General features: G+C 42.2%; 1 protein-coding gene across 6 annotated transcripts in view; it reads right to left on the reverse strand.

Annotated features, from left to right (window-relative positions):
* acsl6 (acyl-CoA synthetase long chain family member 6) overlaps positions 1-15,602 on the reverse strand; it is a 51,971-nt gene that overhangs the window by 9,636 nt on the left and 26,733 nt on the right. Inside the window, exons 1-8 of one of the 6 annotated variants that reach the window (XM_062536054.1) lie at positions 12,377-12,508; positions 4,948-5,162; positions 3,384-3,498; positions 3,047-3,111; positions 2,229-2,330; positions 1,368-1,467; positions 952-1,130; positions 344-376 (exon numbers count right to left, since the gene is read on the reverse strand). In XM_062536054.1, the coding sequence (XP_062392038.1) occupies positions 344-376; positions 952-1,130; positions 1,368-1,467; positions 2,229-2,330; positions 3,047-3,111; positions 3,384-3,498; positions 4,948-5,145 (792 nt within the window). In that variant the 5' untranslated portion in view covers positions 5,146-5,162; positions 12,377-12,508. Of the gene's footprint in view, positions 1-343; positions 377-951; positions 1,131-1,367; positions 1,468-2,228; positions 2,331-3,046; positions 3,112-3,383; positions 3,499-4,947; positions 5,163-8,348; positions 8,408-9,349; positions 9,369-9,419; positions 9,484-9,628; positions 10,314-12,376; positions 12,509-15,602 lie in introns of those variants that run through there. The other 5 variants (XM_062536053.1, XM_062536056.1, XM_062536058.1 and 2 more) reach the window with 5 other exon arrangements.

Here is a 15,602-nt window from a genome sequence, read left to right on the forward strand (position 1 = left end):
GGTCTGTTGTCGCTCCATACAACAGGAAAGCACCGAAGAGTCCTATACGCGTGTGTGACAGCCCTCTGTGGTCTACAGAGGTGGCACTCAGTGGCAAGCCTGACACCTCCTCACCACACCAGGCAAGTGAGATCAAAACATGCACTGGAAGTCAGACATGACTACAATATTCTATGTTTTCTTCCCTGATGTTCAGGCTTCATTTAAACATCGCCTTATTGTGTGCTTGCCTCTAAGGGGTTTGAACAATGTGTGTACAGTATGTGTGGTCCCTTATTTTATAGAGATGTTTAATGTACCAATGTTTTTAATCTTTCAATTAGGAGACACTAAAGACACTTACCATTGTTTTTTTGTGATGTTCTCTGCCCAGGGCCTACAAGAGTCATACAAATGTTAAGATCTGTTAACTGTGTACTACACCAGATAAACAAACAAACTAAACAAACAAACAGATACAGAATAAACAAGGAGGGATGAGAGGCCAAATCCAAATAGAGGGAGAAAGAGAGGGAAAACAGAGAGATAGAGAGAGAGAGAGAGAGAGAGAGAGAGAGAGAAGGGGGTCCTACATACAAGGCATTTGAGTATGCATAATGCACCAGAACACATCTCTGAGATACAAATTATAATCTTTTAACCCTTTTCTTCCTAAAACGCATAAACTCCTTTAAAAGGGGCCCTCCACTTCGCTGTCAGCTCTAAGTATCTCAGTATCAGGATGAGTTTCTCGTGTGTCGGCCCACAGCTGTAGCCTGATGGCATAGCGTCGCACTGAGGACCTCCTGACACCAAACACCACTGCACCCACAGATGTGTCAATTTGCCACTGAAGACTAGTCAACCATAGAGTCGCAGATTCGCCACCGAACAGTATGTTTCACCCGCACGTGACTAAGTACATGACGACGTGTGGCAGTACAGTAGGTGGGGGAGAGAGGCTTCATTTACCTCGACGTCTTTCAGGGCCTGCACCTGAACCCCGCACCTCTCGCCCTTCTCCATCAGCTGGGACTCGAAGGAGTCCATGAGCACTATCCTCTTCAGGCCGGGCGTCGCCTGGCTCTCCACGTTACCCAGAAGCACCTTGGCCTTCTCTGGCTTGTCACAGATCACCGTGGCGATCTCCGCTGTTGAGAAAGAGACAGTAGATTCAAACACAGCTCACTCGTTTACCGTTTACATTCACGTGTATGGCTGCACGCACACGCACACGCACACGCACACGCACACGCACACGCACACGCACACACACACACACACACACACACACACACACACACACACACACGTCTACAAACAAGCTGGGTAGAGCTTACATAATTCACTGTATGAAACGGACAGCAGTGTGACTATGAGAGTCTCACCTCTGTTGATGATGTACCGAATAGCATCAGCGCCCAACGTGTCGTACAGGGGCACCACTACCATGGAGTATGTATAGCAGGCTAGCTCAGAGATGATCCACTGACAGAGACAGAGGGGCAGAAATGCACGCATTTGATACATTTTACAAGTTAAGACAAGATAAGATAGCAAATACTACATTCATCTCAAAAGGAATTGGAGTGTCCCAACAGCATTTAGATTTAGTCCGTTAGTAGACACTTTTTCCAAAGTGACTTACGTATGCTATTTACATTACAAGGGTATAAGTTTAGCAACTCTGCCTTGCTCAAGGGCACAACCGTGGAAGTTGGGAATTGAACCCACAACTTGTCTTGCTACTGCATACTAGCCCAGCTCGTTAACCATTACTGTATGCTACCGCCACCCACCGCACTGCTCAGCAATTGTAAAAACAAAAATAGATAAATAAAATCAAATAGTGAGATAAAAGTCAGTCTGTCATTGTAGTAAATAAGGGCGGAGCTTTAGGGCTTTGACGGCCATGAGTCAAATGACCTTCTGCGTGTCAGCAAAACAATGCTCTTGTCACTTCCATGAACATATAAGGGATGATGGCTACATGAGATAAGATCAACATGTGGGATCTCTCCACCAGACCACTGCTTACTGTACAGTAATTTCCTGTGTATAAGCCGCAGTGTGTATAAGCTGCAGGGCAGGTGTTTTATGCAAGTTAAAAGAAACAAAACCACATTAATATGCCATATTAACTGGCCCTGTGTATTAACCTCATAGCTGAAGAAATAGTGCCAAATCAATGAATAAGCCGTGGCTAATAGTTGGGAGATGACGGTACCCTTTGCCCCTTGAGGTCTCACCTCTGGTCTGTTTTGTGCGAAGACGCCGATGAGCTGCTCGGGGCCCGCTTTGCATCCCTGCTCCAGTAGACCGGAGCCCAGGTGCTCAGCACGGGCTATTACCTGCACACGACAAACACAAGTGCTGACCATACGAAAAACACCACACCGCGCCCAGTGGTTCACACGCACACCCAGGATCCTGTAATGGTGTTGGTTTTCCACATCGTAACACTAACATTAAAGTCAATGTCGGGTTTATTTGTGTGTCACGTGGTCACACATACAGTACATTCTAGTTTTGTGCTTTCCTGAAGCATAAATGCTTTCGTGTCAGCAGTTAAAAAGCTGAACTAAAAATAGTCAAAACAATCACAAAATGAGGAACTAGCACATGAGGAGATTCCTCTTCGATGTGAGAGCGCAACCCTTTAGATCAGCATTATTTAGCAGTGCACACTACTTTGCGGCTGTAGGAGGGGAAGCAATCATTGCTCGGCTGTGTGAAACTATTAATGGTATTAAAAAAAAAAACGGTATCAAATCATCTGAATGAAACCTTTCAGCACAATAACCCATCTCCAGTCTGACTCAAGTCATTTCACTAGATAGAATCCAAAAAGTTGTAACTGTTTAACATGTCTGTTTTGAGATCCAAGTGGTATTTATAATGCAGATAAAGAACTAAGCTACTTTCAGATGCTTGTTGTCAATAAATATCTTAGTAAGTGTTTCTTTCTTAACAATGTTGCTTCAAAAACAGACTGTATCATAGAAGATACAGTACAATACCATTTCAAAGCATCTCAGACAAATGCTATGACAGTACTCATGCTTACCTCTTTATAGGAGAGCCACTTATAGGGCTGATTGGGTAACCGTGATCCCAAACAGGGTCCATCACCTAAATGAATAAATATGGAGATAAATAATACTATATAAGTAAATAAATAATAAATAAATAAGTATTACTATTGATGTTATTAATATAACATCAATTAATCAATGTGGTGGGTGGCTATGGCAAAGAAACAGCTGAATAAAGACACAACTTTGTGGCCAGGCAAGACAGCACTTCCACAGGATATCCTGAGCTCACCTCAGATCATTGTTAGAGAAAACCAAAGCCAGATCTCTTTCCTCCCCACAGCTAGCGCGGGCTGTGCGGGCACTTACCGGCTATGTGGAGCCCCCTCCTGAACACCTCGTACATGGTCTTTGCATCCTCGTGGTAGTGCGACAGTAGTTTTTCACTGTCTCCCAGCATGGATCTGTGGGACCCATCCTGCAACTAAACCACAACCAGGAAGCAGGGGATTAACTTCACAACACGTCTATACTTACACAACACAACACAGATCAAATCTGTGTCCATCAACACATTTGTGTTACATTAGTGTGTGCTTAAGAAAGCCAGAAGCCATGGGAAAGACTCATTCGATTTGTGCATTGTTTGTGTGTATGACAGCAGTAATAAGTGCAATACAGTAGTTATTAATATAACAGCGTTACATAGTGGCGAGAACAGAACTTGAAGAGGGGTGACAATAATAACAATGGAGGCTATGTATGTATCGAGCAGTTCATGGCCACTGTAACCTCTGTGGTTAAACAACTGCAGCGGATATCATGTGCAGAGCAGCCGTTACATCAGATTGAGAGCGATACAGATCACGGCTGACCAGAATGGATCTGCTCTAGATCTGACGCTCAGCAGCCTGAGAGACAGACAGACAGATAGCACTGGGGAAGGCAACACAGCCAACTATTATGTAAAGCAAGTTCCTGTTAACTCTACAGAGTCAACGGGGGACAGACACTGCAGGAGGACCAATGTCCTTATCTGACCGTCACACAAGACAGCCGTCCTAAGCCCGCCCGTAGATTTGAAGTCTTTTCACCTGTTCATTAAATGTTAGCGGCTGGCTGTCTTCAGCAGCTGGGTGTGCTACTCCACTCGTTCTCTACCACCTCGGCTTATGGCGGCAGAGGCAATATCCAAATCACGGCACTGCGCTTTGCATACCTTTTGCAAGGGTGACACTACACAATGACTCAGTCAGCTCCTATCTACCTTAGAGCTCCATATGTTCAGTCACTGGTTTAACTGGTGTTACCATGGGAATTAAGTGATTGATAACACAAACGCTCTTACTCTAACGGCTATATACTGTACAAGAAATGCCTGTTGGGAGAAGACTCTTTTCTATAGGCCTATGTATAAATAATAAATATTCACTTATGCTTATGCTTCTGTTCCACGGTCCAAACTTGTAGAGACCACTCTGTTTGAACTTCCCCCTGTTCCGTCTCTCTCTCGTGTGGATAGGTTTTATAGTCCACTATGCTGTTTGTGCGTTACATGCAGAGGCGGACATCTCGGGTCCAGAAGGTAAAAGTCCTGCCATATATTCTACCTGTGCACTTAACACAGGTGATAAAACAAATTATCTGAACTACCTGGCTGCTAATTAGGATGACTTTGGATAACGCAGGCTGGTTTACTAAATGGTTGGATCAAATACTTGGCAGGACTGTCACTTTCTGAACTCGGGATATCCACCTCTGGCTACGTGAGGCTTCTTTTGCTCATAATAATTCTGCTGTTTTTCTTCTTCTATCTGTTGATGCACAAATGTGTTTGTGTTTTTTATTATGCTCGGGATCTTCCGTCATCTCGGCAGGTTTAGCACAACACTAGTGGACTCTTCTTAGACTCATGACTGGGTTTAGGGCTCACCTGCTCCGACTGATGTCGGAGATCACATGGTGGTTTGATGGCCCGTGGGCGGGTGGCCAGCCAATAGGCCAACACGGCCGTCAGTGCCCCCAAGCCGACCAGCGTGGAGGTGGGCAGCGATCGGAAGAACTGGCTGAGGTCATCCAGCTCTGGCAACCGCAGACTACGCAAAAGATCCTGAGCCTGCATCCTTTCCATCAGAGTGGAACTGAGCTCTAGTAGAGAGAGAGAGAGAGAGAGAGAGAGAGAGAGAGAGAGAGAGAGAGAGAATGGAATTTCACACATTCATTCAACACACACTGAGAAAGTTCACAAAGAAACTGCTGTGGTGGACTTTAATTATGACTCTCTCTCTCTCTCTCTCACACACACACACACACACACACACACACACACACACACACACACACACGGACACACATACTGTACGTGCCTGAGAACACATCTGTTATACATGTTTAAACAGCAATATGCTTCAAGTCATATTCTTAGTAGCAATCTCTTGCTTCCCCTGAGACATGAGTCATACATTAGCCCATCACACTGTAGACACAATCAGAAACCTGGGTGGGCTGACGAGACTTCCTAAACTCACACTTGTGATTTGTGGGAGCTAACGTGAAGTTTACTCATCGGGACAACCCCTCTAGACTGACACTTCATTCAATCATCCATTCTCTCTGCTTCAAGGCTTTAGGTAGACAACTGAAAGTTTGTGATTTAGGACGTTGATGTGATTTATCAAAATATGTAATGCATTATGCCGACTGTAAAAATGTTTGATAACTACTGAGACGAATATCAAACCACCTTCTCATAGCATAACAGTGACCTGACACTAGAAGTACACAACAAAAAGGAATAATCCTTACTTTCAGTCGCTTAGTTTTACAAAGTAAAATAACAGCATGTAACTCCGTAGCTGCTATATATTAGTAATCACCAAATATATATGTATAGCATAAATATAGCATCACATAATTGTAATAACACTATAGTAAAGTGGTCTCAACAAATCATTACACCTCTGTAATAACACATTTAAAAACACCATAATACTAAAAGCCTACAGTATAACAGAAACTACTAATGAACAGTAACTATTTCTGTTTCAATGTCGAGAAGAAAGTATGACCATCAACCCAGATGTGAAAAAATGACAGATGTGTCAAAAATGAAAGGAGAACCAGGAAATGTATGCATGATGATATGTCATTAGTTGGTGATTATTAGTGATTTTTGTAAAATAGAGTCCTTACATTTCTAAAAAGACTAGCCTACTTCTGATGCTCCACCTCAGAAATAGATATGACGACTGTGCCCTTAAACTATACTGTAGTTTACAAAGAACAACCAGTAACACATAGATTTGTTATTCAGTGTGTAGATCTATCTGGGAATGTTAGGAATCCCCTCTGTTCTGATATGATAATGTACCCTTGGCTTTACATGAACAGTTTCTTGCTTTGTCAGCTCATGAATAATTAATTGTAATGACCATAAAATAGCTGACAATGTTTTGAAGCACTTATTTAAGTGGTGATGGTACGACCAGCAGCCTCTTTAAATAGCACATTCAAGATTCCACAGACAAAAAATGCTTACACATTTTGATTCTGTCCTAACATAGTACCAAATACTAATTCAAAACCTATACCTATTCCTCTACGATGAATGAGAAAATGCCTAGATCCCTAAAAAAGATGTACAAAATATATTGATCTATCAATAAATAAATACAATGTGAACTCATATTCATTCCTGTAGTTTTTAGTAGTTTTCACTTCTCTAAATGTATACTGGTCCCACATCGGAGACCATCAGCCGAAGGAAGGAAGTACTGTAACAGTCAGGCTACCCATCTTTACTGTGCATTATGGAATCATCTGCCAAACCTCCTTGATTACAGCAGATAGACTTGCACGGCACGGAGTCAATGAGGCTTTGATTCAAATCTCTGTCACAGTCACAATGTGACATGTGTTGAGCAGATCGAGCCATGCGTCTGAGGAACACAGCCCCCTCTGTTTGTGAATGAGAAGGATGGGTTACCTTTGGCTTAGAGTGTCAAGGGGAAAGCGTCTCTCATGCACTTGTGCCTGGGTCCCACCCCCTCTACCCATCTGCACAGCGTCACGAACAATTAGGCTCCTTGGCCCAGGGATTATGGACTATTAGCACAGAGACGAATGAACGAGAGTAACCCCCACACACTGCCCTTGATATTTAAAGTCGCTCGCTCTCGCTCTCACACACTCTCTCTCTCTCTCTAGGCTGCTCCGATTTTTCATAAAAGCATACAAACTAAAGACTAAACGTGCATTTATTTATTTTTTTGGTTTCAGATGTCCATGCAGAGTGCCATTTGTAGCAGATATTAATGCAAATGATAATTTTGGCACTGTGAAAAGATATAAAAGTGCTACTAATGGCCAACGTCAGCTAAAGCTGCTAGCTAGCAGTTTGGTCTTTACTACAAAAAAAATTCCAAAAGCAAAGCAATTGCCGGTAAAAGACTTACAAGCATGAGAGAGAGAGTCAGTGTCAGTGTGCCGAGGGTGTCTGGGGCTGGGTGGATCTAAAGTTGCCCTCGGGGAAACCTGTCACTACCCCTCACCTCTGGAAGCTTACATGCATAGAGCTGAGGAGAGGAAAACGCGCAAGCTCAGTGTGTGCTCAGCAGGCCACCGTATCACACCACCCTCAGCAGATGCTCCAGCCATGCTCCATCCCCAACCCCCCTCCCTTCTCCTCTCTCCTCCTCCCTCCCCATCCCCCACCCCCTCCTTAAACCATGGTGCTTCCTTTCCTTGGATGTATGATACTGTACACAGTGTCTCGGCTTACGTACACACCTTTACTCACACCTTTGCACACACATACACACACACATGCACACTCACACATAGAGGCTTGGATGCAAAAGCTGACAGATGATTATACATATATGCAGAGGTAATTTACAAGATGGGGCAGCAAAAATGCAATAACTCTTCTCACACATATTTGGCACTACTGATGAGCATAAATTCGTATGCTTCTGTTATTTCATAAATGGACCAGGAGCATGCACACATTGATCATTAGTGGATTCAGCAGTGGATCTTATTGAGCAAGAAATGTAATGTCATACTTTGCCATGTACTTTGAACTATGCAATCCAAATATATTGATTTGTGGTCCAGTTGTAGACCTTATATGGTGATCCTTATCCACAGGAAATGATACCTACCAACTGAGGGGTATTTAATATTTAGAATACTGTGTTTTAGCAGTCACAGGTGGAATGATTACTTCAAAAACAAACCATTTCACTTAACCTCGGCGTTCTGCTGTCTCATTTCCTATGGTACACTCGATGTCTATAAATCGGAGTAAAATTAAGATGAAGCTGCCCTCACCTCGCGTCAGCCTCGGGTCTTAATTATTGACAGTGGAAAAAAGAGAACAGGTTTGCCTCTTTGTCCCTTGATAAGGCCCAATTGCTTCATAATAGATGAACCAGTCTGACATATGCCAGCGTAAGGCTAGGCTACAATGTCAGCTGAAAATGCCGAGGCTGCCATTCATTCTGGCCATGGACTACGTCGGGATTCGTTATCAGATCCCAGAACTACTATTTCATCACAGTACGTATTTTCCACAAACAACACGCGATATATATTATCAGATAACTCCAAACATAATTCTATGGCATGCTGTAGGCTAAGATAGGTTTGCGTTTTCCCCTGGATTCAACCGCACCGGCCGCAGTATTTCAGGACCCCTCTCCAATGGACAGCTCCACCAATCAGGGATAGACATTCTATTTCGTTCGGCTGCACGTCACAGAAACAATGTCGGAGATAGATTAGCTTCAACCATGTCCTTGCATATGCCGGCATGAGCCTCGCAAGAACAGTTTTAGCATCATCTTTTCAGATGTTCTAAATAACAATGTGTTACATGCAGTCACCACCACGTAAGTGCAATAACCCCAAAAGCACTTAATGGCACGGTGCATTTGTAGCCTATGTGACGACGCAGCTTATAAGAGGCTTAGTGAATTGGCTAACCTGACTTCAGAACTGTGAATGCATCCGAATCCGGTAAACAAGAAATCGAATGAATTAAATGCCGTGATAGCCACAACATTTCCTGATCATCTGACTATACTGAACTGAACCCAACGTAGTCCAGTCCTCAGAGAAATCAGGTTCATTTCGAGGCATGGCAAATCTCGTGGTAGATGTGCCTCCATAATTCCAGGCCTGTAGCCTAGTCTAGTCTAATAAGTAGATACCATAGCCTATTCTTGTACCATGATGACACTTGTGATAACATATAATCCCCACTTAATAAGTGAAAGTGGATGATTAATTGCAGAACCACCTCGTGTTGCTAGGAAGGCGATTCGACTAACCTTCTAAAGCCGCGGTGTCGTGTCGCCAAAAAGGGAAACCTACGGGAGGGGAAATGAATAGCCTACTCACCAATGTCACATTGTCAAGGTTATCCATGTTAAGCTGATAAAAAGCCAAATAAGGAAATTCCTGTCATTTGAGATGAATAATCGAGAAGCTTAGGTGTTGTAAACGTATGGCCTGAGCTACCCTACGCAATGATGGGTTACAGCCTCCCATAAACGGACTGGGCGTGCAGCACATTGCCCGTGTTTCTGATGAAATAATGCCGGACTCACCTAGTATAATCCAAATAGACCCAGAAACCAGAACAAATGCAAGCATCTCTCTCTCATTGGGTCTGCTGTCGCAGCACACCGCCGGATGGAGTTGTGCCTAAAATTGCAGCATCGACTGCAGCACCTCTTGGACAATCTGGGAGATTAGCCTTGAGAATGACTGGGTAATACTACAGCTAGTGAGCCCACGTCAGTGCGTTCAGCTTTGATACCGGTTGGACTGATAGCATAACCGCTGTCTCCCCAAGGCGACCAGGCCTACTGCCCCGAAAAAGAACCAGGTTGGAATTAGCGACCTAAAAATAGACAATTTAAGATATTGTCTACACATTTATTCCAAAAGCCTACTCGTGTTGAAGGAGCAAGCACAGCCAGTATAGCCAGGTTTGCGTCAGGTGAAGATGCGCATGTTCCAAGGTTTCACGTTGATAACTCTTTACAGTCCGATGTATGACAGGGTGTTGTGACGAATGACTTAATGGAAACTGATAGAAAACTATGTGAATTTAGGTGCACTTAGATTTAAATGTAGAAGTAAATGTAAAAGTTACATCTTCCGACAATTCGTGTTTACTTTCCATGGAGCGTGCGCAGTGGAAGATGAGCCTATCTAGGAAGCTTGTAATAGGAGGTAACGTAAGAATACAGGTTAGTAGGCAATAGTTTGCAACGGTCACATTTAGCGTTTGTCGTGTGTTTCTGGGTAGGATATTTGATCCACAGTCCATCTTAGTGTACATGGACATACACTTACACTTAGGAAATAAACTGAAGGTAAATCATAAACGGAGGTTGGCTTGATGAAGTCAAATATTGGATTGCTTCAACATTCCACTTAAGATATTCCTAATAAGGAATCAGTCTACCTTAATTTCCTTGAAGAACTTGTTTGTTTTACGTGTTTACACAGTATGCTACCCTCCAGAATTGTTGACACCTTTCGTGAAGTTGATTAAAAACAGGTATGATAATGTTTGTAAAGACAAAATTATCTTAAATCCCTTGGTTTGTATTCTCCAACTTTAAGGGGTGTCAAAGGAGAATATTAGATAGACATTTATTAATCCTTTATGACATTCTTCTTGCACTAAACAGGTCATCAGATAGACAGACAGACAACAGACAGCAACAAGATCACTTAACCCTCCCTCACCCCCACCCAACCACAACACCATAGTATCTCTATGTTAGAAAATAGTAAAGTGCCGTATCATTATCACCAATGTAGTAAGGTGCAACATCAAGTGACATTTTAATATTACAGCAAAGTGCAGTATTATCACACAGGAAGTGGATCAAGGTATTTTCCCTAACTTTTTCAGTAGTGTAATGCTGGTGATTTGTCTTCTGCATGATGGCAGCACCTCATATACAGTAACTGGAACAGGGGGTGTAACCCATCACCACAAATTGCCTGTCCTTTCCTCATCACCCTGGATTCGCAGATCGTGGTCAGAGAATTTAACTGATGTCCAGCAGACTTGCTGGCCATGCTGTTAACTATCCTGTGTCATTTATTTTTGTTTGTCACTGATAGTGAAAAATACCAGGCAATGGAGTAGAAAGGTAAAATACTCTCACCAAAAGAACAATAAAAAAGGACCATCATGTCTCTTACTTTGAACTGTCTCAGCTTCCGATTTAACAGTCGCGGCAGACCCGTTTTATAGATGATGGCATCAGAGTTGGAATTCCATGATAGCTTAGTTCCTAAATTTACTCCCCTACCACTTCCACCACTAACACCATAGTCATCTGCTGGTGGGTCAAAACCCCACTTCTAAAGCCTGCACCTGCACCATTCTGTAAACTGATTTACCCAAGCCGGGTAGTTGGTTTCATCATTGATTTCAAACCTACAATTGATGTATCATCAGCTAATTGATAACTCTTTACAGCCCGATACAAGCTATTTTATTACCAAAGGGAAGAAAAGAAGGTATTACAAGCAGGGAATAAATAAATAATTGTTAATAAAAAAATAATAAAATATTTATGTCTTTATTTGATTTTCCTTTTTCCTTTTCTATATATAGGCTACCTGTTTTTAGCCAATAAATCTGGAGGGTACTGTATATAAATAAACAATATGGCACAAGTGAGAGTGTGTTTGGTAAGGATAGGGACTGTATACCCTGGACTGTGTGTGGTCAGCTGTATAGGCACAAGGCTAGAAGCCTGTAGCTGTATCCTCTGTGGGTGTATCCCTTATACCTGGCCCCACCCACCTGCTGTAACCGCTAGTTTCATTTCACTAGAGATAGTCTGATGGTAACTGACAATCCTCAACTGTATGGTGTGGTACAAAGCAGTCGAAAACTTAACAAACAAACAAACAAACAAACAAACAGAAAACTAAAAACATAAAAAAGAATAATTGCAGTCGGGAGAATGTGTACCTGTATGTACAGCAATGGTAGGCCTAACTGCTGTCTCCTGACTGCTGAAGCCGTTTATTGTCTGTTTGTAAAGGTTATGGGAAGTAGGAAGTAAGGAATCTCTGATCAATGTGATTGGTTAGGATGGACCAATGATTTCAAAGTTAATGCAAAGTCTACTGTACGCCTGTTACAATGCTAGGGTAGGAAGTGTTTCCCCACTGTCCGAGACCAGACTCTCTTCACAAAGTAAAATGAACTAGTGAGCCTGGTTAAAGCTTGGAAATATCCCTTACCAAACCCCCTCTCATTCGTGCCATATTGCTCAAATAACCTGTACATTCAACCGTTCAACCCGCCTGCTCCTTACCTCCCTTCCCTGTCTCCTCCTGGCGTATAACGTCTTGGCTTTTATTATTGTCTCCTCATGTGACAGGCCTGACCAGATAGATCATGTGCAGCACCGCTCCCATCAACCACTTCCTGTCACACCACAAGCTACTTCCTCCTTTTCACCAAAAAAAAAAAATCACATTTTAGGAAATCTAAATGAAAAAAAAAGAAAACAGGGTTTTCGAGATGTAGTTTGTCTGCATGTGTGATAACATAACCTTGTCCTTAAGAAGATATCATACCATCACATTGTGAATGACTTTCGTGTCATTGTGTCTAGTCCACTAGACAGTCTCAAAAGGGAAGCAACAGGCCCTACAGTGTGAGCTGTGTCTAGTTAGTGTGAATGATAATAGGCCATTGTGCAGAGGAACAAGCACAACTGTGAGAGTGGTAAGAGCAGAACTGAACTGAGGACATGTCGTGTTGATGGTGACACAGGGGGTTATCAGTTAGATGGGGATGAGGATGGCGTTTGGCTCGGGCCTCTGGATATCCTCTCCAAATCCTCCCTTCTCACTGAGACAATTGTTGAAATGATGAACTACAGACCCACACCCTGCCCCTCTGTTTAGCTCATTTACTGACCGAAGTGTGTTATGTAATCCTTAATTGACAACACACTATTTGTTTATGAAGTCACGATGCAATGATGAGCTGAATAATGGACTTCTCTTTCCAGGTCCAACGGCTATCAGAGCCTCTCATGTCTCCATAGGAAGTCAAATTAACCATTTGTTCTTTGCATATTAATGAAGCAAGTTGAATTTGTAGTTTCCTGTCTCATTCCATCAAATTAAAGATACGCTACCCGATCTGGTGAAATTCCATAGTGCGGTAATAGCCAATAAAGGCCTGCAGAAGTGCCGTTCACCCTGTTACGAGTTGATGAACCACTGAAATGGAACATTATTTTATGGTACAAAAAAAGTCTTTAGTGTTGCTTTTAGCGATTCTGTTTACCCTTTACTAAAAATGGAGGTGATGGTGACAAGGTTTACAAGTTGCGACCGGACAACCGGACAGACACTCCATAGGTCAGTATTCTGTATACTCAACCACATACTGTATAACATGGTCATGTGGCAGGATTTTGCCTCAGACATGCTGGCCATACTGTACATGGAACATTTTTCATTCATGTCATTTCCATTAATTTATTTCATCCCTCATTTATTTCACTGACTAAAACAACAGACAGGTCTAGTCTGTAATTCATCTGGACTAAAACAACAGACAGGTCTAGCCTGTAATTCATCTGGACTAAAACACTGCCATTCTTTAGCCATTTCTGTCACACTATGCTATTTCAGCATATTTTTTTCCATCGTCTCTCCTCTCTCTCCGCCTTCAGTCCATGAGCCCTGGGCTATTTTCACTATCCCTATTTATAATGTTGATAGGAGCCAGTTTGATTGAAATCCCGTTTAAACTATTTGTTCATCAAGATATTCATACAGTACAATGGTTGACAGGTCCTTGCTGTTGTCTAACATGGTTACTGTAATACACACACAGCAAACAAAATACGTTTCTGTGAAGTCTGGAAGACTATCTGGATCCTGTACGCATAATGATATCCTGTATGTAAAACTAGTGGCTATTAATACATCAGGCAGTATAGTAAGTATATTGTTTACACAAATTAAGTCAGGACTCAGAGGTCATCATTAGTGACAGTGGTATGTGAGGACACACACCTACAGTAATAATTCATGGCAATGTCAACTTATTTTTACCATCAAATATGACTTTAAACATCATATGTGAATAAATAAAGAAGCGCGTCAACACCTTAGTGCTTCGAACTGGGTGCTTAAACTTACTAGATACTAAATCGTAATCGCCATATCTCACTGAAGAAGGGTAAAGCCCGAAACGTCTGTGAGGCGATTAGTAAAAGGAAACTGCTGAGTGCTTGCTTTATTTATTTTCAATTTAAACATCATATAACATGACAGAGGTCTTATTTTATGTCAGTATGTATCCTCAGCATTGAATGCTTTTGCCATTATTGCATTTTATGTTGATACAGTAGGTGTCTTGCAAAACTGCAGCGCTGTATCTCTTTACAGAAGGTCAGATGAGGACGCTCAATGGTGTTTTTTGCCCCCAACGGCACCTTCCAGGCAGCACAGCCTAAAAGGCACTACCCTTACCCTATTCCTAACCTTAACCCCCTCAACCCTCATCCTACCCCTAAACTGAGGGGAGTAGTGCCTTGAAGGCAGCGCTGCCTGGAAGGCACCATTGAGGGCAAATAATACCAAAGACCGATTAGGCCTGGAATCAGTGCTGGCATATTGGCCCACTTCTGCTGCACAGCACATTTCCTTTAGCTTCCCATCCATATTACGCCAGTCCTTTGTACCATTTACCCAAACCAGTTTTGTAGACATTAAGTGGACAATGCTACCCTGGTTCAAACCAAATTCATAGTGAAAGGAGATGAGGGCATGGCCGGGCTAGGGCAATAATAGTATAAAATCAAATGTTTTCAATAGTCCATGAGATTATTAGGTGACATTAGGTGAGCGATAACTGAGTTCTCAGTGGCTTTGGTGCATTTCTCGAATCATGATTAAGATTTGCACAACAGTTTATGTCTCAAAAGCAAGCATTTACACCAATGAAAGGGTCAGTGTAATCAAAATGACTAGTCCTGATGTCATTGTTTATGTCAAGATAGTCAAACTGTTTTGTCTTGTTGTTAATATGACTGCTTACTCTGTATCTTCTCGTGAACAATATGCAGAACAGCACTATTTTCTATTTCAAATCTACAGAGTTGCACATTATTTTGTGTTGATTGCAAGACAGTGGATATGTTTTAAAGCTTTTACTGCAGACAGACATTGTGACAGTATAAAGCTTTTTCAGCATTGTGTAAATGAAAAATATGACTGACATATAGTAAAATATCCCTTGGTCAGAGTTGTGCACCATCTTTCTATACATCCTGATGTTCCTGTAATGACACAAACCATGACAAACCATTTGTTTTATGGAGGAGATTCAGCAGGGAATTTTCTGTATTTCGCTGCTAAACTTGCTATAGAAGATCGATGAAGACCAGTAACCACTTGGTGAGCTGCACATTTTAGAAAAAACTAACGTTTAGGGGTGTTTTAAGGACAGAATAGACCATGCACAAAGCGAGCAATGTTAAGCTATACAGAGCTCCATTCTAAAGCTGCCAAATT

The sequence above is a fragment of the Sardina pilchardus genome, chromosome 5 (assembly GCF_963854185.1).
Source record: "Sardina pilchardus chromosome 5, fSarPil1.1, whole genome shotgun sequence".
Classification (NCBI taxonomy): Eukaryota; Metazoa; Chordata; class Actinopteri; order Clupeiformes; family Clupeidae; genus Sardina; species Sardina pilchardus.